Source organism: Sus scrofa, chromosome 1 (assembly GCF_000003025.6).
Source record: "Sus scrofa isolate TJ Tabasco breed Duroc chromosome 1, Sscrofa11.1, whole genome shotgun sequence".
In the NCBI taxonomy this organism is placed as follows: Eukaryota; Metazoa; Chordata; class Mammalia; order Artiodactyla; family Suidae; genus Sus; species Sus scrofa.
This window is the reverse complement of record NC_010443.5, coordinates 113,482,608-113,510,523: the sequence shown is the minus strand read 5'-3', so window position 1 is coordinate 113,510,523 and position 27,916 is coordinate 113,482,608. Positions and strand designations below refer to the sequence as shown.

At 45.4% G+C, this 27,916-nt stretch overlaps 1 protein-coding gene and 1 long non-coding RNA gene across 9 annotated transcripts in view; one reads left to right on the top strand and one right to left on the bottom strand.

Moving 5' to 3' along the window:
• The window catches only part of LOC102158936, a 358,073-nt gene that overhangs the window by 273,221 nt on the left and 56,936 nt on the right, over positions 1-27,916 (bottom strand). For 3 of the 4 annotated variants that reach the window (XR_002344698.1, XR_002344696.1, XR_002344701.1), the window contains exon 2: positions 6,011-6,223. This is a non-coding gene — a long non-coding RNA (uncharacterized LOC102158936). Of the gene's footprint in view, positions 1-6,010; positions 6,224-10,053; positions 10,222-27,916 lie in introns of all 4 variants that reach the window. The other variant, XR_002344700.1, reaches the window with a different exon arrangement.
• The window catches only part of LIPC (lipase, hepatic), a 170,456-nt gene that overhangs the window by 93,616 nt on the left and 48,924 nt on the right, over positions 1-27,916 (top strand). Inside the window, exon 2 of one of the 5 annotated variants that reach the window (XM_021063936.1) lies at positions 2,025-2,118. Coding sequence (XP_020919595.1) covers positions 2,067-2,118 — 52 coding nt within the window. The 5' untranslated portion in view covers positions 2,025-2,066. 5 annotated transcript variants of the gene reach the window in all.

Genomic DNA, 27,916 nt, shown 5'->3' with positions numbered 1-27,916 from the left:
TCTTTTGTTGAGCTCACAAGTGTCACATAGCTAGCTTCAGCTGACTAACTAACATGCAAGCATTAGGGCATAATGCTCCAAAATCAGAAGTAAGTTTTCTGAAACTAAGACTTTAAATGCTGAAGAAAAGATATAAAATGAGGAGAGCATGTTCATTCATATATGTATTCAATAAGCAACTCTTGGAGTGTCCCCACATGCCAGGCAATCATACTGGGTTTCGAGCGCCTAACGGTGAACAAGACATGGTTACCACCATCCTGAGAAATTTTCAAGCATTTAACAAGTCCATGAGGTGCTGAGACACTTCTCCTGGTCTTTCTTATTTTTTAAGCAAATACTTCCATCAATATGCACCAGGAATCACTGAAGATGGTATATAAACATAGTTTGCATAGGCACCTTATAAATATTAACTATTATCTTTATAACAACTGTGTGGTTCATATAATTATCTATTATTATACAAAGATCATCTCTTTTAATCCTCTCAATTAAATGAGAACAATATTGCTAATCCTGTAATAAAAATGAGGAACTGAGACTCAGAAAAGTTAACTAATTTGCCCAGAGTTACAAGGCCTATCAAGTGGTAGAATCGAGATTTTTTTTTTCCTGTGATAAAAGAACTCAGTGTGTTTCTTAAACCCTGATCAGAATCTGCCAATAGGTTTGCCAGCTATTGATTCAGAGGCTGGAAGAGGGCAGAGGCCAAGGTTGGAGACTAGCAGGAGTGATCAGAGGTGGTTTGTGATATGGCTTTAGGGCAGCACAGGCCCTGGGGACACCTGGTGTCTTTGGCAGGACCTCAGGAGGCAGGGGCTTAGTTTGCATGGCAGAGCCTTGCATCCGGTCCTGGCTCCCACTGACACTCTGCCTGCCATTCAAACAAGCAGCGCCCCACAAGTCACCATCAAGTCAGTCCACCAATTCACCTGGTCTTTCCAGAGCAGGGCAAGGAACAGGGCTCAGCCCCTGGGTGCCCACGAAGGGCAGAGGGCATGTGGCCTGCAATCAACACCTGTCTCCATGAGGCCCCACACCTGCCAAGGACCAAGCACAGAGCGACCATCCGAGAGCAAGTCACCTGAGCAGAGAGAGCAATACAGAAGCCGTGCAGAGGAGTCTTCTCAGCCTGTGACTCTCCAGGCACTGGGACCCACAGCACTCAGCACCCAGATTAGACTCTACTCCCCCCGCCCCCCCCCCCCACGCATGCACGCTCCTTAACCCTGTCTCCTCAGGTGGTCATTTTCATAAGAAAACCAGAAAGCAGCACTCCCAAGCCCATCTCTTTCAAGAGCTGACAAGATGTAATTTCCAGACAGAAAGAAGAGAAGAGACCCTGTTTACTGTAGAGCTCCACACCCCAGTGTAAAATCCGGTTCTGACAGATGTGGCCAGAGTACAGGGCCGGGTGGCACCGAATGGGGATAAGCAAGCTCTATCCAGAGTCCACGGAAAGCCCAGCCTACAGCATAAAGGTGTCCCTGACAGCTGGGTTATTCCTGCCCCATTTGGGGTGGTGACCTCTCAGAGGAAAATAAATGTGCTGTTGTCAGAAACCCCACAGCAGATGTTAGGACAGCAGCCCCTTCTGCATTTTTCTTTTGGATACCTTGGGGCCACCTTTAGACCTTTCAGAAGACAGATGACTTCTGAGTCTCAAGCAAGCAATTCTTCAAGACAAAATTACAGAGAAATCCCAGTTTTATCCAGCTCCATCTCAGGATGTCAGCACCCCTCACACACACATAGAAGGGCTTTTGGGTGGTCTCAGGTGGCATTCAATAGCTGAGGCAAATGCCTCTCAGACTGAAGCCCTCCATCAGCCTGGTCTCCACACTTTCAACTCTTTTTCTAGTGTTGGGGTTGTTAAGAATAAATCTGGATTTATTTTCCTCTTTTCCTCTTTCCGCTGGCAATCTCCAAGGTGTCAAGAGAAAGGAAATTTCTACCATTATGGTCGGAAACGAGAATGAAATAACACGCCACCGCCAAACACCAGTGTTCTTTTTCCCCAGAAAGCAACACACCATGAGAAACAGATCGCCAAGTACCACTCCATGCATGGAAAACCAAAGGTCCCATTATCTCAACACCAGGAGAGCGAGCGGGGTAAGCTGTACTGTTTTATAAGGACTACTGTGCTTCTGGTGGCAAAGAAATGATTTCCTTGTTAAGTGGCATCGGGAACACCAAGCATAGCCAGAGAAGGAACAGAACTCACAGAGTCAAATATTTTCAGTTCTATCAGGCTTCAAAACCGAAGTCACAAAGAAGCTGGGGTGACCAGTGAGGCAAAGAGAATGAAAATTCTCTGGACATTGGGCATCAGAAGTCCCCACTTTTGGGGGGCACCTGAAACGTGATCAAAGAGATCAACAGTCCATGAATAGGCAGGGATCGAAGAAGTAAGGATGCCACAGTAAAGCTAGCCTGGAGCTAGGCTCAAGGTGGCACTGGTGGGAGCAGACTCAGGCCCACACCCTGACCAGAGACTCTGCTACACAAGGTCCCCGCCTCACCTCTCACTACACGTGGCTTCAGGTGAGTTATATATCCCAGAGCCTCAGTGTCCTCATCTTTAGCAAATGAAATAATAACAGATGAATGTACTTCATGGGGCCGTTTACAGATTAAGTGATTTAATACACAGAAAAGTGTTTAGAACAGGGTTCAGCACACAGTAATGGCTCAACAGTTACTGCTGTTGGACAGTCAGCCTGGTGTGCAGGAAACCCTATGAGACGGAACATTTCATGAGTATAAAGACAGGCTGTTTTGATGACCTAATCGGCTGCTGTGAGACTATTCCTTCCTTTGTTGTACCGAGATATATTTCCTTCATGCTCCACACTGCCCCACACCAGCCTTTGTCTTCTTTGTCTAAATATCCTTTCAACACATCCTCAGGGGACATGGTTTCCAGGGCCTTCATTCTTAGGTCACTCTCCTTGGAATAAGTTCAAGTTGCATTTTAAATGGCCATCTCTAAAGCCACTCCCCACTCAAACCAACATTCCAAAGTCAAAACCATTACCTTCGCTGCTAAGTATCAACTTCCCTTCCTTGGACTTTGGATTGTATTCTCAGGGCTGCAGGCATGGGCAGCTCTGTGGAGCCAGCACACGTGGCATCCTGAACTCCCTGCTCACAAGAGACAGCTGTTGCCTCCTTCGGCCAGCTTTCCCATGTCCCTGCTACAGGAATCCAACTGCTTGGGGTCTCTTCCTTCTGCATCCCACTTGGAGGGACTTCCTTAGAGGGGACAGAGCAGCCTCGGCTGCCATCTGTCTCCTTCAACCTTGCCTTTGGGGGTGTGCCCTGCCTAGGCTGCACTTGGACCACTCTGTGTCACCCGTCTGCCCTGCTCTGGTCCCACACAAACACCTGTGCAGGACATCTTCCCCCTGCACCTGAGCTTTACAGTTGGGCTCTTGTTAGCCTGGGAGCAGAGACACCATCCAGGAAGGAGACGGAAGCACACCAAGGGGGACAAGGGTGTTGTTTTGCTGCATTCATAGATCATTACAACCACAGCTCTACTGGAACCCAGAAATAGAAAGCACAGCCAGCCTGCTTCGGCATCCATTTTCCTTCCAGGACCGAAAGGGCACGCTTCCACAGGAGACACACATGGCCAGATGTTCCAGCGACAGTCACAACCGAGGGGATGGGAGCTTGAGCAGGGTAGGGCTGAGGAGAAGGCACGGCAAAGGGGGCCCAGGCACCCATGCCTGTTCCCCCTCCATTCCCAGTCGATCATGCCCATAAGTCCAAACCCAGACTCCTTGCTTCTGATAAACTCTTGCAGGCAGGTGGCAATATTTTCTTTCTCCAGATGACAGTGACTGCCAAGAGGCCCCTCCAATAAAGCATTAGTGCTCTCCCTGGAGATCCAGGCCTAAATTGTGCTCTGCTCAAAGCTGTCTCTGTTCCCTGACTCCTACGCCCTGCTGGCCTCCTCCGCCCCACCCCTGCCCAGGAAAGATGCTACAGGTGCGCAGGGGCAACCAGGCCAACATCAGCACCTTTACCTGTACTGACTGGCTCAGAAATGAAGTTGCTCTTTACAACTGCAAGGCTCTTACTCACCCACTCGGGTGTCTTTCTAACTGAAAGAGATAAATACATCTCTTTTTTCTCTCTCTTAAAAAACGGGAAAAAAAATGAAACCAATATAACCCAAAGTGACTTATCTCATCAGTAAACATACAAACATCTCCATTCTTTGAATGTAATCCTTTGCCTTCCCACAGGGCATGTGACACATCTATGTTCAAATTACTTCTTTTATTTGGTTTTTTTGTTTTTGGGTTTTTTTTTTTTTTAGGGCTGCACTTGCAGCATATGGAAGTTCCTAGGCTGGGTGTCGAATCGGAAATACGGCTACCAGCCACAGCAGTGCAGGATCCAAGTGGTATCTGCAACCTACACCACAGCTCATGGCAACACTGGATCCTTAACCCACTGAGCAAGGCCAGGGATTGAACCTGCAACCTCATGGTTCCTAGTCAGATTCATCTCCACTGCACCACAATGGGAACTCCCAAATTACTTCTTTTAATCAAGGTTCCCCCCCCAAAAAAAAGTTTGAGAGGTACTTTTTGTCCAAAAGTACTTGGATAAACAAAATAATTCACTCAAGTGGTTCCCCCATAAAACAGAGAGTGGTCCCTAGGACAAATTTCAGCCTCTGGAATTCTAGAATGCAAAAAGGACAATTTGCCACCCAGTTTAAAATCCAGACCCTACTAGGCATTGCCAAAAATTAAGCCGATCATCCCCAAAGCAATTAGTCTGGCCCAGTTCCTTTCATGACAAGTGACCTGAACACAGGTCACTGAGAGCTTTCCTGTTGCTGTGTAGTCATTTTGGGGCTGAGATCTTTCGCACTCACGCTTCAGTGAGATAGAAAATGCCAGAGATCCCTTGTGGCACAGCAGGTTAAGTATCAGCATTTTCACTGCAGCAGCTTGGGTCACTGCTGAGGCATGGGTTCGATCCCTGCCACATGCCACGAGCATGGGCAAGAAGGAAAGAAGGAAAATAAGAAGGAAGGAAGGAAGGAAGGAAGGAAGGAAGGAAGGAAGGAAGGAAGGAAGGAAGGAAGAAAATGCCTGTTTTAGCTCTGTGCCTTTGCCATAGGCCCATCCCCACCCCCTTTATTAACGAATCATTAATATGGGAAAATTTTCCAACTTTGCTCTGGAATCAAGCTGTATTCATCCCAAATGCAGGGCTGAGAGCTGATAGGGAGTCTTTAAGACCAAAGTTGTTTCTAATGAGGTTCTCAAGAGTCCCAGATTCTTGGACGCCTTTTTTCCCCATTCTTTCCAGCACCCTATCCAGCTCCATGTGTGAAGAAACATTCAACATATACTGACCTTGGTGAAAGGACCATAGGATATTTCACCCTTCATTCCTACTACTTTTTCTCACCATTCTTCTACACATGTTCCTCTTTTTTTTTTTTTTTATTAAAGTATAGTTGGTTTACAATATTGTGCCACTTGCTGTTGTAGAGCAAAGTGACCCAGGCATACATATATGTAAATTCCTTTTTGTACATTACCTTCCCATCATGGTCTGTCCCAAGAGACTGGACATAGTTCCCTGTGCTATACAGCAGGACCTCATTGCTTATCCATTCTATATGTGATAGTTTGCATCTGCTAACCCCAAACTCTCAGTCCATCCCTCTCCCTCCCCCTTGGCAACCGCAAGTCTATGTCTGTGAGTCTGTTGCTATTTTGTAGATGGCAACTCTTTTGGGTGCAAGTTGCAGCCAGTGCTCCTTCACTCACAGGAGCCTAGTCTGTTTGTGTCCAGTCCTATCTCAAAGCACATCTTGTGCAGGAACCCTTCTAACTACTGCTAAAAGAACTAAAGAATAAAACAAGTCCAATGAAGTATGATAGAGAGGGTGCACTGGGAATGGTGGGGGGTTACCAGAATCCTCTTTTGGTTACTGTATCCAAATCTACAAGTTCCCCTCAATGCTTACCTGAGAAATACCTCAGTCCATTACCAATGGTTCAGATAACATAGAATCCATCAAATTCAGTGCCTTAACTTATCTCCGGATGAAGGGCTGCATTCTTCATTCTAATTCCAGTACCGGCCCAAGTCTTCCTAATAGGAGTTTGTTAGCTCCTATTAGACACTCCACAAATCCCAGGTTTTCCGGGTTAGCATAAAGTGGTTGGAAAAGCAATGCCTGTAGAATCAAGAAGACTCAGATTGGAATGCTAGAGTAGCTGCCCACTAGCTACAGGAAGGTTATTCTTGCAGAGTCTCAGTTTCCCCATTTGTAAAGTGAAGCAATGTCGTCTAAGCTAAGAGTTTCTGTGAGCATTACATGCTAGCTTAAGAGGTGTTTGGTAAATATATATTCTCTTTCAAAATTCATTTTACACCATCACTGGCACAGCCCGTGCTCTTTTATGCCTTCCGAAAACATAACAGCCATGCTGTGGACTTCCAGCTTTTCACCCTCTGGAGTCGGGACCCTCTGTGCACTCTGAGTGCTTTGCCTCATCATTCACAGGGATGCAACTCTGTCTCCTCTTCTCCCCAATTTACACTTCTTAGTGATCAAGAGTCACTGCTGTCACTATGACCAGTGATAGCATGTCTGCATTTAGAAACTGAAAACTGTTATACAAAAGTACTTTGTAATATGACCATGAGGATTCCATCAGTGGAATCTCTATCTACCAGTCAAAATCTTCCTTGTCATAATTGGTATCACCAATTAAATGAATTCCGATCAAAAGAGGTTTTAAAAATAGCAAAGCTATTTATATGCAATTTTATTTCCATAGTTCCAGAGTTAATGAAAATGTACAAGTACAGAATTCTATTAATTTCTCTATTCATTTGACACATATTTATTGAATTTCTTCTGTGTGCCAACATCGTGCTGGGTGCTGGGCACACAATGACAGACATAACTGACAAGAACTCAGTTCCCTGGAAGAGGAAACAGACGCTTGATTTCACCAAGTCTAAGACACACGTTCCTTCATGTTTAAAATATCTTCAAAATTAGAATACATCTTACAATGCTGTGGGCTAGGCCATGATCAGAAGTTCATATTATCATCCCTTCAACTGAGTTAAATGCATTGTTGAGACTACTTGGGTCAAGCTTAACTGCCAGTTAAAATGTTCTCAAAAAGACTAACCTATGATTTTTAGGCAAAAATGCGCAGAGATGGTGGAAAGGCATATATGTGATATTTCTCATGGGAGAAATGACCATTATCCCATAATTTCATATAAAGTAACAAACAAGTGTTTTGTGGAAAGGTAATCACCATATATGAAGTCCTGCTTGACAGATACATGTGCAAAAGGATTGTCCGTCATACTCTAAGCAAAGCAAATGACAGTAGGAAAATACTGCCAAATCCTTAAAATAGATGAAAGAAATCTGAAAACAATCAGAGGCTACTGTGAGCAATTCGGGCATGCCCCAAGACTGTCATTAAGGCATCATGTCACAGTTTAATTTGTAGCTTTCTTTCTCCCTTTCCAGTGGTATAAAAAATGATGATGTATCATACTATCCATGGCGTATCCTATTCCGTGAAATACTGTAATAAACAAGTAAACAAAACATAGAGTCATTCCAGGTCCTGAAAAAGTTACAAAACAATAAGCCAGATGCTGCTGTGGCGAATAACAGTACAATCTAATTTAGAAAGACAGGCAAGAAACACCTCCCTGAAGAGGTGAAGTCAAGGAGAAGCCAGTCCCACAGATAGCCAGCAGAATAGTCTAGGCAAAGGGAACCACTAGTGCAAAGGCCCTGAGGTGGTAAAGAGTTTATGTTCCGGGAGGATTTTATCACTGGTTATCAAGTGTTGACCTGCTCAGAAGCCCATGACAATATCATGAGGCCACAAACCAGCTCAATGAATAGCAAACATTATAGCAAACTTGTCCCTTCTTATCTGCAGTTTCGTTTCCCTCAGTTTCAGTCAACTATAGTCAACCACTATCTGAAAACATTAAATGGAAAATTCCAGAAATAAACAATTCATGTGCTTTAAATTGCACACTGTCCTGAGTGGCATGTTGAAATCTTGCACCCTCCCACTTCATCCCATCCAGGATATGAGTAATCCCTTTGTGCAGCATACCCACACTGCATACACTACCTGCCTGGTAGTATAAGGAAAAAATGTAGTATATACAGGGTTCAGTACTATCCACAGTTTCAGGCATCCATAGGCAGTCTTAGAACATGTCACCCATGGATAAAGGGAGACTACCATAAAAATAACTTGGAAATTTTTAAAATATTTCTTATACTTCATCTTGGTAAATATGTGGAGTCTAATACAGTCCAATTATTCTGGTAAAGGCAATGCCCACTGGCATGACCACCCACAGAGAAATTCAATAGTAAATAATCGTAAGGAAAAAAATGAATACCCAGTTCAGATAATGCATGTCTCACCTCTCTGCCTCCTTAGCTTGAGTACTTTACCCTCCTGTGCCCTTATCTTGGTGTTTTTTACAACCATACATCTTGCAGAAATGCCATCAATTCCTTCTAACCAGTGGATGGTTTTGATCAGGAGACTTACCAGAATTTATAAGAAAATTAACCTCAAATTCACCAGGATACTGATAAAAACTAGTTAATTTCCCATAGCAAACTGACCTGCTCCATCCATTTACTTACTTTCAGACACCTAGGACTCCCTTTCAATAGCTGGTCCTTTTACAAGAGCTCAGGATCCCCTTCCAGATGGCAAAGATAACCATCACCCCCTCGAGGCACTAGCTTCTGAAGCAGGTTTCATACCCACTATCCGGCATCCTCCTGACATCCTTTCTGTGATGCAGGTACTGAATTCCATTGACGGACAAGGAAAATGAAGTTTGCGGCCTGGACAAGTGACCTGCCCAAGTCCACACAGCTGTCAGAGCAAAGACTAAAGCCCAATCTGTGGCTGTTTCATGTCCTTAAGTAGGTCATGTGACCTCAGAAGTAAGGGGGCCAAAGAAGCTGTTAAAGTGGGGTTGCCAGATAAAACACGAGATGTCCAATAAATTTAAATTTCAGATAAATAATGAGCAATTTTATAGTATAGATATATGGTGTAGATCCCAAATATTGCATGACACATACTTATCCTTTAAAAAAGTCCACTACTTAGCTGAAATTCACTTCAAATTGTGCTTGGATGTGCTAAATCCTACCGGTTAAATGGACATGGGCTGTTCCTCCTTCTCACCATTCTCCACCTTTGAACCAGTCTATGTACTTACCATTTCTTTCTCTTCAAGCCAAAGTTCTTCTAAATAAGGAATTCCCTTTTTTTTTTCCCTCTTTTTTCTTTTTTTGGCCACCACAAAGTTCTGAGGCCAGGAATCAGATCTGAGCCATAGTTGCAACCCATGCTATAGCTGTGGCGACACAAGATCCTTTTACCCACTGTGCCAGGCTGGGGACTGAACCTTCATCCTGGCACTGCAGAGACACCACTGATCCCCTTGTAGCACAGTGAAAACTCCTAAATAAGGAATCCTTAGCCTAGAGTCCACAGACCCTCTGGGAATCTGTGGATAGAATTCAGAGAAGTTCATGAACTCAAATGGGAAAAATGATCTCTTCATTAGCCTCTAACTGGAATTTAAAATTTCTTTGATTATGAACATAGGCAACCAACCAAGCAAAACGGATCATATTATGGTGGTTGCAAATATCTCCAAATATAATTTATGCTCACAACTACTTCAAAATTACAATTGTTATTAGATTGGCCGCTGGATCTTATTTAATGCATGATGCAATTTGTATTCCCCAGGAAGCAGATAAAGAGAGAGATTGCAGTGTTCAGAGGCATATTAGCAAGGACTGTCAGGATCCACACTTGTGGACGGGAGGGGAGAGATGCACAAGTGGGTAGAGGGAGTAGCCAAGCCTCAGTGAGGGCCCTGTAGCCTTGGTTGACACCACGGCCAGCTCTGGATGTGAAATGGGCGGTCAGAATCACACCACATTGGGCCAAGGTGGCCTTTTACTCTCACCTCCACCATCAGGGGCTGTGCACATGACCTTGGCGGAGGCTGTTCCCTGCAACTAAAGCAGACACTGAAGGACAGGCAGCTGAAGGCCGCCTGCTGCCCACACTCCCAGCACTCAGGTCAGCACATTCTTCCTAGAAGGCCATCTGGGCAGTGCACTACCACGACCACCTGGAGGAAAGAACTCTATGTGAAAATCACTATATTTTATGTCATGCATTTGCAATTAGTTCCTAGATTGCATCAGGCTGCTGAAGAGATTCACAAAACAGTTAATAACCCCTGCACTGTTCTCTATCGACACCCCTTTTCATCCCCATTCCTAGCCCATCACGGCATTGCAGTTCTCACAATCACATATCCCAAAACAACCCTTCTCAATCCCATACCTCAAACCCTTCGAAGCTAGAGGAGGCCTTACAAGGTTATTTTCTTCTCCATCACTCTCTCCAAATCTTTCTCTTACTTTAAGGTCTTTGTGCATGTTTCTACAGTTACCTCTTTTCCACCTAACTCACCTGCACCCACGCCATCCTCGACCTGTGCCTCATCTTGATGCACCCATCACTGTGCCCCCTCCTCAGAACTTATCTCACATTGGTGGCTTGTTGCCTTCTCTGCCTTCTCCATTGGCCATCAGCTCCAGAGAACAGGACCGAGACTAGCTCACCTCTGCTGTGCCCCCAGTGCCAAGCACAGTGGAGGAATGGCACAGCATGTATATTTATGGGAAGAGGAGAAGAAAGGAGGAGGGCAGGAGGCAATGTATCCTGCTGTGTCAGTCTCGCTCATTCCCACCATAAAGGATTCCAGCTGCTCTATCCCTCTTTTCAGTCTATGCCCTGGCTTTTTCTTCCAAAGCATTGGTGCAGAGACGTGTGTTCACTGCTTTCACCGATGCACAGCTTGCACTCCAAGCTGGGCCATCCACACCATGTACTCTTCTGACTGGCATGTTTCTTATAAAGGGACCCACCTCTGTGGCTGGTGAGAAGTAATAGTGAAATGGTCAAAAGAGCATAGGAAAGAAATAAGGAGTTCCTTCCCAGCTCATTCATCAAATAGATTGACTTGGCTGTACTCCAAGGAATAGCACCCACTCGGAGCAAAGGGCACCACACCGTGAAAGCTCACTCCTCAGGCTTCTGCTGGAATCAGACAGGCCTGTTCTCCCCCTCACTAACCACGGGACATTGAGCAAGGCTCTGAGCCTCCACTCCTCCATCTGCCCAACTGAGGTGCTCGTGCTTCCCGTGCAAGGCTGTCGAGGGCTGGATGGAATTACTTCCCAAGTGCCTGCTTCTCAGCGGCCCTCACCGGCTGGCTGCTTTGTAATCTCTCTGTCTTCCAACCTGACTCTGCCTCGTCAGACAGAACAGATATGCCATACGGAGGACAGGCATCTTCTCTTTGGCTCCTAAGCTTCCGCAGCTTCCTAACCAGAGGCCTTGCTGGCACCTCTAATTTTCCTCCCAGCCAAACAAGCAGACAGCCAGGCAGCACAAAGATGAGCCCACAGCATGTGAGTGCCAATGCGAGCGTGAGGCCGATGTTGCGGGTGGCCCCAGAGCCTCCCTTTGAACCAGTCCCAGCCCACACCTTCCCTGTGGCTCAGGCAGGCGTTAGCAGACAGAACAGCTCTCCTAGGATAGACTGTGTCTTTCCAAGCAGCATCTTCATAGAGAAGGATAAATGTCTCACATATTTTTCTCAAAATCTCCTTACTGTCCCAACAGTAGAAAAACTGACATTAGCTTCTTTAATCTACGAGAATACAAATAATAGAAAACTGAACCTTCCATATGCCAGGCAATGTACTAAAGCTTTTATAAATTTCTTATTTAACATAAACTACAGTTAGAAGGCCATGAGCACTAACCTTGTCTATTGTATTTCCTATTTTATGCCCAGAATCTAACTTAGCACATAAGTTCTTTAAAAAAAAAAAAAAAGAAAGAAAGAAAGAAAGAAAAAGAAAAGAAAGAAGGAGTTCCCACGATGGCTCAGTGGATTGAGAACCTGACTAGTATCCATGAGGATGGGGGTTTGATCTCTGGCTTTGCTCCATGGATTAAGGATCTGGCATTGCCCCTAGCTGCAGCGTAGTTCACAGATGTGCCTCAGATCTAGTGTTGCTGTGGCTGTGGAGTAGGTGGGCAACTGCAGCACCAATTCGACTCCCACACCGCAATTACATATGCTGCACGTACAGCCTAAATAAATAAATAAATAAATAAAATGCATTTGAATGAAACTCAACAAATAGTAGCTTTTCCCCCTGTTCTGTTTTCCTACTCGACCCAGCCACAGTAGGACATCTGGACCCATCCTACAGAATCAAGGCCCCTGTTCCCTTTGACATGGTCACCTCTTCACAGATGAGGAAGTCAAGGCTCTGAGGTGAGGTTGCATGATTTGGCAAAGGCTATGGGCTGCTGGGTGACCAGGCCTAGAACTAGATCTCCCTCACTAGAAGACTAAAATTCTTCAGAAATGACTATGCCCAGAGCATCTGTTGGACAAATGGATATCTATGTTGATACCCTCTAGTCCAGGCTTGGAGACCCATACCAGTCAGGTCTGAACTCGGAGGCTCAAAGGGCCCACAGGCAGCTGTCCTGAAACTCAGCAAGAGTGAGGCACTGCCAACCACCTTTTAGATGGAGTCAATGAAGACGACAGTACTTCCCTCTGGATATAGGCTAGCATCCATAGTGCTGGCACACAACACCTCACTTCAGCATCTCAACAACCACTCCTGGAAGATATTTTTACTATGTGTCATCTACAGATGAGATAACTGGGGATCAGATAGATTCAGAGACTTCCCAAGGTCACTGAACTAATGCTTGGAAGAATCAAAACTAAAATAAAAAAAAAAAAAAAGGAGTTCCCATCGTGGAGGGGGGAAGAAAGGTGAAAGCATGGCCCCTATCCTCAAGGTGCTTATACTCAAGGTGAGGAAGTGAAACAGTCATAAAAAGAGGAACTTCCACAATGAGACTTACTCAGCAAACATCCTCTAGACCCCAGAGCAAAAGTTCCATCTTTTGCCTCCATTAAAACAGTCAGAACAAAAACACACTAACCCATTAAGAAGTCTCCCTTGGAGTTCCTGTTATGGCTCAGTGGAAATGAACCCAACTAGTATCCATGAGTCTACAGGTTTAATCCCTGGCCCTACACAGTGGGTTAAGTATCTGGCATTTCCATGAGCTGTGGTGTAGGTCGCAGACATGGCTCGGATCCCATGTGGCTGTAGCTGTGGCTGTGGCTGGCAGCTACAGCTCCAGTTCAACCCCTAGCCTGGCAACTTCCATATGCTGCAGCTTTGGCCCTAAAGCAAAAAAGCCCCCCCACCCCACCCCAAGTATACGGAATAGGAGATACAGAAGACACAAAACAAAAACCACCCCTCCAAACTGATGACCCTTTCATCCCAAAGGACATGGAATTTTCTGAGGCACCCTGCCACTATAGAAGCCCAGTTTTCACAGCCCAGGGGCCCCAGATTCCACTCAGCATCATCTGGAATCAAGGAACGTGCATTTAATGGAAACTTAGCCAATTCAGATTTCTCTACAATCCCACATCCCTTTCTGCCAAGAAGCTGCTTCGAAGGATGACACTCCCTTGATGTGAATTTGAAGCCTGCCCCATTAATAAGGCTCCCCTCAGAAAACATTTTTAGATCAACCCTGTTCCAGACACTTGCTCCTAAGGACAAAAACAAGAAGAAATACTGCACTAGCTCAAACATTGTGGAGCTCTTTGGTGATCAGAAATAAGGGAAAATATTAGAACAAATGTGATTAACCCAGATATCCTCAGCAACCTTCAAAGCAGACCATTCCTCTTTACTCCAAGAAGCACAACTCAAGCAGAGCTGGCTCCTCTGGCCCACACCCCTATGAGCCAAGCCAACCCTCTCAAAACAAACAGACCTCAGAACAATGAGGGGAAATACAAGGTGAGGGAAGGAAAACGGAAGAGGAAACAGGTACTAGCAAGAAGGAGGAGCAGAACTGGAAAACAGGCTGCAATTAGCATGTGCCTCATTTTATTTTAAAGAAAAAGGATTAGGGGCTCAGATGGCACAGCCTCCTCAAAGTTCACTTTTGTGCAGCCACAAAGTCTGGAGGGACCTGAGGCTCCAGTAGCAAATGGCCCAGCACCGTGCTCACCATGTGAACTGTATTTCTCTCTGTCATGGAAGGAGGGGCAGTTCCGTCTCCAAACCTCAGACCCATTTGCTCTCAGATAAACAAATATCTCCTCAGCCTTTGCCAACTTCGCCCAGCCAGAAAGTCGTAATGCTGAATTAGTAGCATTTCCATCACTTCTGTGACAAGCTGGTGACAGACTGGGACATGATGAGTGGAGCAATCAGATGTTGTTACAGGAAAGAGACATGAGGACAGAATAATAACCGAGTGGTACAGTAATAACCATCATCGTAATGGCCCCCATTTACATAAAATTTATAATTGCCAGGATAACAAAATGAGCAAGAGCACCTGTTTGCAGTCAGACAGACCTGAGACAGAAGGCTGGCTCCTCTGCTCTCGAGTGCTGTGTCCCTGAGCAGCTTTCTTGACCTTTCTGAGCCTCAGTTTTCCATCTTTAAATGGCAGATCATGACTGCTACATCCTAAGATTGTTTGGGAGGTTTGAATGAAGTGATGTCTGTAAGGCCTTTGCACAACATTAGAAGTATACTAATTGTGGGAGTTCCCGTTGTGGCTCAGTGGAAACAAATCTGACTAGTATTCATGAGGCTGCAGGTTCGATCCCTGGCCCCACCCAGTGGGTTAAGGATCCGGCGTTGCCATGAGCTGTTCTGTAGGTCATAGACCTGGCTCAGATCCTGCATTGCTGTGGCTGTGGTGTAGGCCAGCAGCAACAGCTCCGATTCAACCCCTAGCCTGGGAACCTCCATGTGCCATGGGTGTGGCCATGAAAAGCCAAAAAGAAAGGAAAGAAAGAAAAGAAAGGAAAGGAAAGGAAAGGAAAGAAAGGAAAGGAAAGGAAAGGAAGGAGACGCGTACTAATTATAAGAGTGTGAGTATTATAAGTATTTTCTATTATTTCAACCAGAATTATGTGCTATTTCATTTTGTTTTTAATCTTGTATAGGAGACAGTGTTTTAACCCCACTTGACTGAAGTAAAACAGAGACCCAGGAAGGTTAAATGTCTTTCCCAGGAAAGAAGTGAATGAAGAAATAAAGACTGTGTATGACTTTCTAATTGCTTCTGTAACAAATTACTACAAATTTAATGACTTAAGACAACACAAGTTATTACCTTACGTTGTACAAATAAAAAATCCTTTGAGCCATGTCCCTTAAAGGCTGTGAGTAAAGAGTCCATTTCCTTGCTTTTTTCAGTTTTAGAAGCCACCTGCATTGCTTGGTTCACGGCCCCTTCCAATATTTTCAAACCCAGCAGCCTCTCTAAGGACCCATGTGATGACCTTGGGCCCATCCAGACAATCCAGGATAACCTCCCCATCTCATGATCCTTAACTTAATCACATCGGCAAAGTCCCTTTTGCCATGTAAAGGTGACATATTCACAGGTTTTGGAGATCAGGATATGGACCGCTCCGGGGGAGGGGTGGTCATTATTCAGCCTATCACAGACTGAATCCTGCTCTGCAGAATCTAACCATTTGGGTTTGGTTGGGGTTTGGGTTTGGTTTTGCTTTAAACTCTTTCATTTATTTATTTGGCAAACACCTTGTGCGGGGCACATTTATCATTTAAACCTGCTCCTCTCTAGGTGTTAGCGCATCAGAATCTAGCTTCATTAGTGTGAAATAAAAGAGGGCTGTACGTACAGAACCTAAAATATCACTGAAACCCAGACTTTAAATGTGAAAAGGACCTTAGAGACCATCAGCCAATACTCTTATTTATACAGGGGCAAACTCAGACAGAGCGGTAACATGACGTCCCCAGGGTCAAATACTGAGTTTGTGAGAGGTTCTGAGAACCTGAAATTCAACTGGGGGAAAAGGAGTTCCTGTTGTGGCTCAGCGGATTAAGAATTCAACAAAGGGTCCATGAGGATACAGATTCCATCCCTGGCCTCTCTCGGTGGTTAAGGATCCAACGTTGCCACAATCTGCAGTGTAGGTCAGATCTGGTGTTGCCATGGCTGTGGCGGAGGCCAGCAGCTACAGCTCCAATTTGAACCTTAGCCCGGGAACTTCCATATGTCACAGGTATGACCCTAAGAAGGAAAAAAAAAAAAAAAAAAGAACTGGAGGAAAAAAACAGAGTCATGTTAGAGACAAATATCAGCAGGGTATAGTAACCTATAGTTAAAGAGATACAGGAGCAGGGGTGCCTGAATTTCATGGCATAGGGATGTCATTCACTGAACTGAGAATATACAGCAAAGATGACATGTTTTCTAGGGTAATAATGCATTTTGTGTGTTCTGGATCTTGGACCTCTTTTTGTAGGATGGGCTTAACTTCATTGTGAAATTTCCATTACTCTTTCTCTTCATATTCTCTCACAAGTATGGGCATGAGGCTGTAATCTTCATCTGACCATCACCTATCTGTACTTTTTTTAAGTAATACACTTCACTTTTTTTTTTTTTTTTTGTCTTTTGCTGCCTTTTTCTATGGCCGCTCCCGCGCATATGGAGGTTCCCAGGCTAGGGGTCTAATCGAAGCTACAGCTGCCAGCCTACGCCAGAGCCACAGCAATGCGGGATCCGAGCCGCGTCTGCGACCTACACCACAGCTCATGGCAACCCTGGATCCTTAACCCACTGATCAAGGGCAGGGATCGAACCCGCAACTTTATGGTTCCTAGTCGGATTTGTTAACCACTGAGCCACGACGGGAACTCCTACACTTCAATTTTTAGAGCACTTTTAGGTTACAACAAAACTGAGCAGAAAGTACAGAGAGTTCTCATGCACCTCCTGTCCTCACACATGTACAACCACTCCCCGCCCTGAGGATTCGTTACAGTTGGTGCACCTACATGATACATCATGCCCAGAGTCCATAGCTGACACTAAGGTTCATTTCTGGTGGACCACATTTTGAGAGTTTTGACAAATGTGTGATGACATGTATCTGCCATTACAGTATCTATCACACAGAGTATTTCACGGCCCTAAAATCCTCTGTGCCCTAGCTCTACATCCTTCCCTTCCCTTAGCCCTGGTAACTGCTGATCCTTTTACTGACTTCAGAGTTTTGCAAGCAGTGTGTTTTCTTTCCTGCTAACACTGAGGTAGACCTTGGGGATAAGATTTTGTCCTGGAGTTCCCTTCCTGGATCAGGGGTTAACGAACCCAACTAGGATCCATGATGTTGCAGGTTCAATCCCTGGCCTCACTCAGTGGGTTAAGGATCTGGCGAATCCCGTGTTGCTATGGCTGTGGTGTAGGCTGGCAGCTGTAGTTCCAATGTGACCCCTAACCTGGGAACTCCATATGCTGAGGGTGTGGCCCCAAAAAGCAAAAAAAAAAAAAAAAAAAAAAAAGATTTTGTCCCAACACCTACCAACTTACACTTGACCTAAAGGCGATAGAGGTGGCTGCCCACTTCTGTTTGAAATTTAAAGATGTTCCCAGAGTTTCTGCTGTGGCTCAGCGGGTTAAGGATCTGGCATGGTCTCTGCAGCGGCTCAGGCCACTGCTGAGGTGCAGGTTCGACCCCCAGCCTGGGGTAGTGGGTTAAAGGATACAGCATTGCCACAGATGTACTGTAGGTTGCAGCTGCAGCTCAGATTCAATCCCTGGACTTGGAACTTCCATATGCTGAGAGTGTGGCCAAAAAAGAAAAATAAAGATGTTAACCCACTGCTTTCTAGTTTGCATTGCTTCCAGGGAGAGGGATCTGATAAATTCTTGTCTGTTTCCTTTATATGTGGTTTTCTACTCTGCTTATAAGATTTTTTTTTTGTTATCACTGATTTTAAGCAATTTGATTGTGCTGTGCCTACGTGTATTCTTTTTTTCATGTTTCTTGTGCTTGAAGTTCATTGAGTTTCCTACATCTAAATGTTTATAGTTTTCATCGAATTCTGACATTTTTCTGCCACTATTTCTTCAAGTATTTTCTCTGTCCCCTTCCTCTTTCTTCTTTGAAATTTCCAAATACAAGAATATGAGAATTGCCTATGGCTCCCTAATGTACTGTTCATTTATGTTCAGTCTTTTTTCTGTGTTTCATTATGAACAGTTTCTATTGCTAGGCCTTAAATCCACTACTCTCTTCTGGGATGACTAATCTGTTGTTAATCTCACCCAGTGTATTTTTCATCTCAGACATTGTTTTTTTTTTTTTTTTTTTTTTTCAATCTCTGGAAGTTCAGCTTTTATTTTTATTTATTTTGTTTTGTTATTATTATTATTTTTTTGCTTTTCTAGGGCCACACCCGAAGGATATGGAGGTTCCCAGGCTAGGGGTCCAATCGGAACTGCAGCTGCCAGCCTACTTCACAGCCACAACAACGTCAGATTTGAGCCACATCTGCAACCTACACCACAGCTCATGGCAATGCCAGATCCTTAACCCACTGAGCGAGGCCAGGGATGGAACCCACAACCTCATGGATGCTAGTTGGGTTCATTAACCACTGAGCCATGACGGGAACTCCCAACTTTTATTCTTTTTATATCTTCCATATTTCTTCTTACCATGCTTGCCTTTCCTTCTGCCTTCTTGGATATATGAACTATAATTTTAACAACTGTTTTAAAGGTTGGATTTTTCTCATTGTAGGTTGTATTTTCCAGCATTGCATGTGTGGTACATTTTTACTAAAGAAGACAATATAAATTATATCTAGTTGATGCTGGATATTCTTGTATTAAATAGTCTCTAACTTTGCTCTGGGATGCAGTTAAACTGGTTTAGAGCAATTTAATCTTTTAGAGCCTTGCTTTAAAATTCTGTTGGGTAGGACCAGAGCAACTTTCAGTCTGGGGCTAATTTACCCTATTCTAGAAGCGGTAAGCTATTGAGTCATCTAGCCAATGCTTTATGTTACAAGGCTTTTGCAGAGTGCTGATGGGAACACAAATCCTCCAGGGCCCCATGTGAAAGCCAGGGGATTGTTCACCTTGCTCCCTTCTGCCCATTCTTTCCCCCGCCTCAGATTCCGCACATGCCTGTGCTAATCTCTGTGAGCTAAAGGGGTGCCCCTGCAGATTTCTGGAGCTCCCTCCTTTCATGTGCTCTGCTCTGTGAGCTCAGGCTGCCTTGGAATTCGACTCTCAACACTCTCTCCCTCTCCACTGGGAGGGGCCTGGGGGCTGGAAACTCTCCAGGTTGCAAACTGGGGCACTGGTAGAGCTCTCTTTATTCATCTCCCTTCTCAAGTTCACTGTCCCATGCTGCTTATGACCCACAGTTTGAAAACTGTTGTTTCACATATTTTTCCCAGTTGTTTAAGGTGAGATCAACTTGAAATCTCTTATTCCACCTTGGCTAGCAGCAGAAGGCCTTTGGTATACAAGTTTTCTTTTCTTTTTTTTTTTTTTTGCTTTATAGGGCCACACCTACGGCATACAGAGGTTCCTAAGCTAGGGGTCAAATTGGAGCTACAGCTGCTGGCCTATGCCACAGCCACAGCAACGCTGGATCCAAGCCACATCTGTGACCTACACCACAGCTCGCAGCAACGCCAGCTCTTTAACCCATTGAGCAAAGCCTGGGATTGAATCCACATTCTCGTGGATCCTAGTCGGGTTCGTTATTGCTAAGCCAGCATGGGAATTCGAAGTTTTCTTTTTTTTTTAATTGTAGTTGATTGACAATGTTGTGTTAGTTCTGCTGTAGAGCAAAGTGTTTCAGCTATACATATATACGTATTCATCTATATTCCTTTGAAATTCTTTTCTATTATAGCTTATTACAAACTGAATATATTTCCCCATGTTATTCAGTGAGGCGCTGTTATTTATCTATTTTATGTATGATAGTGTGCATCTATTAACTCCAAATTCCCAATTTATCCCTCCCCAGCACCTTTCCCCTTTGGTAACCATTAGCTTGTTTTCAAAGTCTGTGAGTCTGTTTCTGTTTTGTAAATTAGTTCACTTGTATCATTTTTTTAGATTCCCCTTATAAGTGATGTTATACAGTATTTGTCTTTCCCTGACTTACTTCACTTAGTATGATAATCTCTAGGTCTAGTATGTTGTTGCAAATGACATCATTTCATTCTTTTAATGGCTGAGTAATATTCCACTCTGTGTGTGGAATATTACACACACACACACACATATGCCTACTACATCTTCTTTATCCATTCCACTCATGGACACTTAGGTTCCTTCCAAGTCTTGCCTATTTAATCGTGCTGCTATGCACATTAAGGTGGTATACATTTTTGAATACTAGAATTGGAGGTGGCTCTCTTAAAAGGATTCAGCCCACCTCAACACTATATTAGGGTTCTAAACAACATGGCTTGTTATAAATAATTCCAGCATGATGCCAAAACATCCATGTCTCACACTATCCATTATCACACTAAGTCTCCCTTCAACCCTGTATTTGAGCAGAATTGCTGACCACCTCAATTCAACCTCTTATTTACTCAAAAGGCAAAGTTCTCCACTATTTTAAAAATACCTAACATTTCTTTGGCACAAGCTTTGCACAGCACTGGGGTTAGGATTAGGGTTAGGGTTAGCTACCTCTTGCTCTTAGAGAGCTATTACCTCTCTCTATGTTACATGGCACAGCCCACACTTAGCTGAACAGTATATTCCTTCAAACAAACATTGTCATAACATTCCACATCCCCATCCAGGAGGGCCTAAAGCCCTCAGCCGCTCACATGAGAGAATCAGATCCAAGATTCAAGTCTAAAAATACCTTGCTCTTTTGAAGCAAACCCCTTTGGAGGTCTCACAAGAATTTAAAAGAGAATTTCTAGGCTGTGAGTTCCAGTGCTGAGAACTGAAGGGATATTTGAAGCCCTGCCCACAGTTCCAGGAAACACCCTTTGTATGAGAGCTCCTTTCCCGCACAGAGGTGAGAATGAGGCTATGACCCTGGAACACAGGAAAACAGAAACCCTGCTGCAAATAGTCTTACACTGACATTAGACATGAAAACACCCATTGGCTTGATTTGCTGTCACAGTCCAAGAAAATAACAACATGTAAGGATTTCAAAGCAATTTCATTGACGTTCTCGCTTGATCCTGACAACAAGCCTGGAAGTAGAAGAGGCAGGCAGCACAGTTCAGAGCAAAAGAGGATGGATGTGAGCCTCACAGAAGTTAAATGATGTGAACAAGGTCACATGGCTACAGGGTAGCAGAGCAGGACCTTGAACATCTAGGGTTTTCTAACTCTAGGTCAAGAACTTTTTCCATTATGCCCTGCTTCTTCTCTTCCTGTATCAGAAAAGAACCTCCAGATTTCTTGTGACCCCTAGACCAGGGTTTCTGCCCAGTGGCTCCATTGACATTTGGAGCTGGATAATTCTCTTTAGAGGTGGGGGTGGGGGCTGCCCTGTGCATTGTAGGATATCGAGCTGCCTCCCTGGCCTCCACTCACTAGACCCCAGTAGCACCCCCACCCCACATTTGACAACCAAAGAAATCTCTAAATGCTACCATATTGTTTATGTCCCCAATGGGGAAGAAGGGGGAGAGGAGACAAAATTGCCCCTCAGTTGAAAACTACCGTCCTAAGTGATGCCTAAGATTGCTTCCCACATGTCTGAGGGAGGTAGAAGGGACAAAGTTTGCTCAGTTAAAGAAGAAACACAAAAGCAAAAGAGGAGCTTGTGCTTATGCCAGTGAGTCTAGGACCTGAAACCCAGCAGTAAGGGACGCATGGAGAATTGTACAGCACCTGGGAGTCATCTAAAAGGTTCTCTTCTTGGGAGTTCCCATCCTGGCTCAGCGGAAACGAATCTGGCCTCGCTCAGTGGGTTAAGGATCCAGCATTGCCATGAGCTGTGGTGTAGGTCACAGACACGGCTCGGATCTGGCATTGCTGTGGCTGTGGCATAGCTCTGATTCGTCCTGGGGCCTGGGAACCTCCACATGCCGTGGGTGAGGCCCTAAAAAGACCAAAAAAGACAACTAAGGAAAAAAATAAAGTGAGGTGTGGATAAATAAATAAATAAAAGGTTCTCTTCTTGGCCACACCCTGAATTTAACTTTTTGTTTTCTCACTCCACTCCCTCAGGCTCAGCCAACTCTGAGTAACCCAAACGACTTTCTGAGGAGACATGTCTGGGAGGCAACACAGAGTTAGCTGATCTAACAAGGGGCAATATGGTGTAGACGTTAAGGTACAGGCTCTGTTCATGCAATAACGTGGCTGAACCACAGATACTATTAGGTGAGTGGAGCCAGGCACACAAAAGCACATGCTGTGTGAACTCATTTACATGAAGGGCAAGAGCAGGCAGCACTAATCTCTGATGATGGAAGTCAAGAGTAGTGGTGATGTGTTTGGTGATATTATCTGGAGACAGGTTTGGGGGTACCATCAGGGGATGGAAATGTTCTGTCTTGCTCTAGGCAGTGGCTACCCTGGTTATAGACAGAAGCAGAAAGTCACAGGGCTCTACATTTAAAATCTGCGCACATTACTGTGCATGAATTATACTTCAAGTAAATAAACAACCTTTATCACCTCCATAGAGAATGTCAACTCTGGAGCCAAACTGTGTGGGTTTGAAGTGGACTCAGAGTGAGAGGTCAGTGAACTGCATGGGGGCACAGGAAGTACACCAGAGTATTAGCATCCTTAGAATTAAAGGGACCTCACTTCTAACCAGCCAAGTAAAGTGAAGGATTAGGGAAGGTGCTCCTACACTAGGCTGGAGTCTCGTCCACCCACGCCTCCACTGCACTGAACACAGAGTGGTCTTTGTGGTGGAGACACGATGACTCAATTGATCCCCCTCCTTGGTAAGCACCCCCACCTGCGTCATCAAGACAAGCATGTCTGCTATTATTCTGGCTTATTTAGCTCCTCCAAAATCTCTCAGGTGGTCTGCTTAGATGCTGCCTCTGTTTGCAGAGCTCTTCATCAGGAGACTGAATATTTACAGAATACAACAGTTCTGATCAAACGGTCCATCTCACTGGAGACTAGGCATTGTTCTGTATCTTAGGAGTTATTCTTGGCAGACGCAGCCCTCACTCTTATCATCCTTTTCTTTACATTTTAAGGCCTCGCATAAGGAGAGCTGCAGTGAAACAGATGAAATGAGGAACAGATGTGATCGCTCTGTACCTTTCCCCCAACTATCTCTCGGTGGATTTACCAGGGTATCTTCGCTGCCCTTCACTCCTTACTATCTTTTATTCTTCTCTGTGGAAAGTGGCTCAGTCAGTAGGAGATAAACAAATACAAGCATGTGTAGAAAGAGCTTTCGACAGTGTATCAGGAGCAGGGATTCTAGATCCATTATCCAAATGTGTGATTGATTTACATGTATTTTAACCTTTCTGCACCATGGGTTTTGTTCTGTTTTAATCTGTTAAGTGATTTGTCTAGCTACGTGGTTAATGAACATGTGTCAGCTATGGAAACCCTCCTACCAACAGGATCTCAAGCAAAAGAAAAGAAAAAAAAAACAAAAAACCGCACATTAAAACCTGAAATCAATGTTGTTTGGGTTAAAACAGAGATGGACATCAAGAACTTGCCTTCTCAACTTCTGCACCCCCCTCCCCAACCTCACAGTAGTCCCCAAAGTATCTCCCCAGGGCCCTTGGACTTGGGATTCTAGGAGCACAATTTAAAAACGTCTAAATTGGATCTTTAAAAAAAAAAGAAAAAGTCATTTCCCAGCCTGCTAAAATGATGTTCTAGAGTGCCCCCATTTCTACCCACTCCACAAATTTTAACCAGCAGATCCTCCTGACTTTAAGAAGATGGAGTTCCCGTCGTGGCTCAGTGGTTAACCAATCCGACTAGGAACCATAAGGTTGCAGGTTCGATCCCTGGCCTTGCTCAGTGGGTTAGGGATCTGGCATTGCTGTGAGCTGTGGTGTAGGTCGCAGACGCGGCTCGGATCTGGCGTTGCTGTGGCTCTGGAGTAGGCTGGCAGGTACAACTCCGATTAGACCCCTAGCCTGGGAACCTCCATATGCCACGGGAGCAGCCCAAGGAAATGGCAAAAAGAGAAAGAAAGAAAGAAAGAAAGAAAGAGCAAAGCAAAGCAAGAAAGTCCCTAGGTAAAATCCTCTATGACTTTTCTGCATGGAAAAAGGAAGAAGGACACACAAGAAAGTAAGTACCATGGTCACTTCTGGGCAACTAGACTATCATGGCAATGATTCCAGCATGATGTGTGGATCTCACGTTCCTACATCACTACCCATAACACACATCTGAGAAGACCCTTGTACCTCTCGGATGGGCTGCACCCTGCAGGCTGGCGAGTCCTGGAGCGACACCACACAGTGTACAGTCATCAGCAGATGGGACAAGGAAGTCATCTTTGCTCCTCGGGAGAGAAGGCTACCATTTACAGGGAGAGCTGAGGGCAGGTTGGCTCATCGGTTACCATGGAAACCAGTAGCTGGGGCACATCCCTCACAGTCCCTCAGGTTAACCATTATCATGAGGCAGACATTGCCCTTTAAAAACTAGCAGGCAGAGCCATTCTGGCCTAAGGAGTAGAACCTGGCCAGCTGGGGCAGGAGACAGTTCATGTGATAAAGTGGAGGAGAGGCAGGCAGGGGATGCACAGAGAGCGAGAGAATAGCCATCTTGAGGGCCCTGACACATGCTCTTGCGGTGCCCAGCCTACGTCCCACTGTGAGGCCTTGCCTTCTCTAGGGTGGCTGGTGTGGCCTTCCACACACAATGAGTGTGAATGCTACACCATAGGATACGGACACAGTGGAAAACGGTCCTCAAACAGGATTTCCTCACGTGTGTCCCTTGAGATACCAGTCGTAGAAATAAATGCCTGGCCACAAAACAGGATGGTAGTGAGGACAGGGCCAGCCTACCCCAAAGTACGGGTGACCCTTGAACAACACTAGTTTGAACTACACAGGTTTGAAACTTATACGTGGTCCACATATACGTGGAATTTTTTTCAATAAATATAGTATCCATTTTCATGTTACAGATCTTTTAATTAACTAAGTGTAGGGGAAAATCCGTGTTCAGTTAGAGACCACTGTAAGTGCAATGAAAAGAACTAGAGCTTGAATCCTGATTCTCTCCAATGAGATTACGCTTCCGGCCCGTGAGTGAGTCATTTATCTATTCCTTTGTTTTTGAGGCAGTGATAACAGGATGCAGATTTTCCACTGAACAGGGAGGGTGTTGGCACCCCTAACCCCCCATTGTTCAAGGGTCAACTGCATTCAAGTTTGAGAACCACTGTGTATAGTCCGGCCCTACTAGTGACTAAATTCACTGTCAGGAGCATCTTAACATCTCTGGCCAGCAGGAAGCCTGATTAATGTTGCTTACATTTCCCAAACTGATTTGATGACAAAACTCTTTCTTCCCCATAACCTCTGTTAATATCTCAACAAACCTCTGTATCAGAACAGGCTTTGCAAAGGCAAATTTTTAAAACTGCATTGTGAGGCATGATATAAACGAGGAATTACAAAAGAGGAAGGGGAGAGGGAAGGACACCAGTTCAGGGTCTGGTGGACTTTGAGTTACAGACAAAACAAAGGACCATTTATGATTCCAGAGAAAGTCTGGAACTTTCTTCTTATCTACTAGTGCCTTTTTCCCAGCTCATTCCTAGAGAGGAGACAGAGATGTGAATTACCATTAGCAGTGGAACATCTCATGACCAACAGAAGGGGACTATTGGTAGGTATTAGAAGTGATACACTGTGGAGGCCCTGCTGGACCCTACCCTTCCTCCCACTGTTGGCTGACTGTGACATGTCTTCCCCTAGGAAGAGCAGAAAAAGGAAATTTTCCTGATACCTCAAATGGGCAAATACCCGCCTCTGCTGCAGCTGTGTTAACACAAGATGCTTGGAGCAGGCGATGCCTAAGGCATGTACCACTCAGAGCCTAGTCATCAAGTCAGCGAGGAGACAAAGAATCCCTCCCTTTGGGTCCACTCAGCGGTCTGGGGAGCACTCAGAAAGGGCTCCTCTCCTGACCAGTTGCCAGAGGTTTCCTGAAGCCTCAACCCTGTAGCACATATTCTCCTTCCTTCTAGGCTGAGGGCTAAGGTATAGGGAGTGGAAAGAGAAGTCCTAGCAGAGGCATCTGGGAGAGCAAAGTCTTGGCAGGCAGGAGGGGGCAGCATGGCCCAGGACCTCCAAGCAGCTTAGGCTGGGGCAAGGTGTTTGGCAGGAGAGTGCAGACAGAGCAGGATGGAGCTGCCAGGAAGCGGTCCACAGTTCCACATGTACTGCAGCTACAGTCAGTTGTAGTTGCTGATGGTAGGAGGGGAAAAAAGAGGAAGGAGGAATGGGAGTTGACAGAGAGGGTTAGGCAGGCACCTGGAAGAAGGACACAGGAGCAGAGGGAGGAGGTCAGAAAAGCTAGTAGGAGTAGGAGGTGGAAAGACAAGTTCAGTCCTTGACAAGTGAAGCAGGTTAAATAAGAAATCCAGGCATTAATGGTGATGATGATGACAGAGATGACTGGGAACTCTCTCTACCTGCCTTCTCTCCCAGCTGTAGGAATTGTTAGGGGAAGCAGGAGAAGACAATGATCTAGAGAACACCTGGGGGCAGGTAGAGCTGATGGGAGCTTCATCCAACCCGATCACTCTCTCCCTGGCCCCCATTCATCCTTCTGCAGAAGACAGACAGACTGGGTTGTTCCAACCGGGTCCCAAACCCCTAGAAGCCCAGTGGTCCATACCTAAGATACCTTCTCATCACTCTCCAAGATGTGCCTAAGACTGGCTCCATTCCCTTTATGGGGTGATTACACCCTCCTTCCTCTGATAGGTTATGGTCCAGAGTGGCCACCACCTCTGCTCCCTCCACCTCCAGCTCCCAAGAAGCCCAGGATAAGCCATCTACCTATGGAAGCAGAGAACAGGTAACACTTTCTACAAAACAAGGTCATACTGAAAACCACCAAGACACCCTCCCCTTAGGGTGCATTCTCTTCAGGGTAGATGTTGAATTCTAGTAACACATTCCCTAGGATGTTTTCAAATCCAGACACACTGGAGCCTTGTTCTAGCCTCGCTCTGGGCAAAGGCCCCGGGCTCCCCTTCAGCCTCTGACCAGCTCGGGCTGCTGCCCCTGCTCAGTCCTGGTGGGCAGCACTTAACAGGCTAGGCTTGCAGCCCCGGGGCTGCAAGCAGCGAGCTCTGCTTACTCCAACCTCAGGCCCCCACTTGCCCACTACTGTTTTTTTTTTTTTTTTTTTTACGCTTCTGTTCCTTCAGGCTGGCCAGCCTCTGTGAGTGCCTTCTTTCTGCCAAGACCTCGGGCACTGGCACATCCCAGTCCCATCCTCACTGATCTCATGGTTCCATGTCCACTTGCAGAGCCCACCTCATTGCCACCCACATCTGGGACAGCAAGCAGAAGGCATTGCTTTAAAGACTTCCCAGTTTCCTCCTGAGTTCAGTTTCTTCCCAAGAGCCTGGCACATCTTAGCTGCCGGCGTGAACTGTGAGTTCCCAGAGATGCTGATGGCACTTTCCAACATTCGTCACTTTTGACACATCTAAAATAGCCTCGCTCCCAGCGTTCCAAGAGCACCAGCCCAGATGGACTGGCTGCCGGGGAAGCATCAGTCTCTGAAAGGCCGCTGAGAGCTCCTGGGCAGAGCCTTCCTGACTGAATTGCTCCTGCCTTCCTCTCACTCCCCCACCCGTTCCAAGGCTGAGCCAGCAGAGTCTGCTAGGTCCCAGTCCAGCCCTTGCTGCCCTGTTTTCAAGCTCCAGGTAG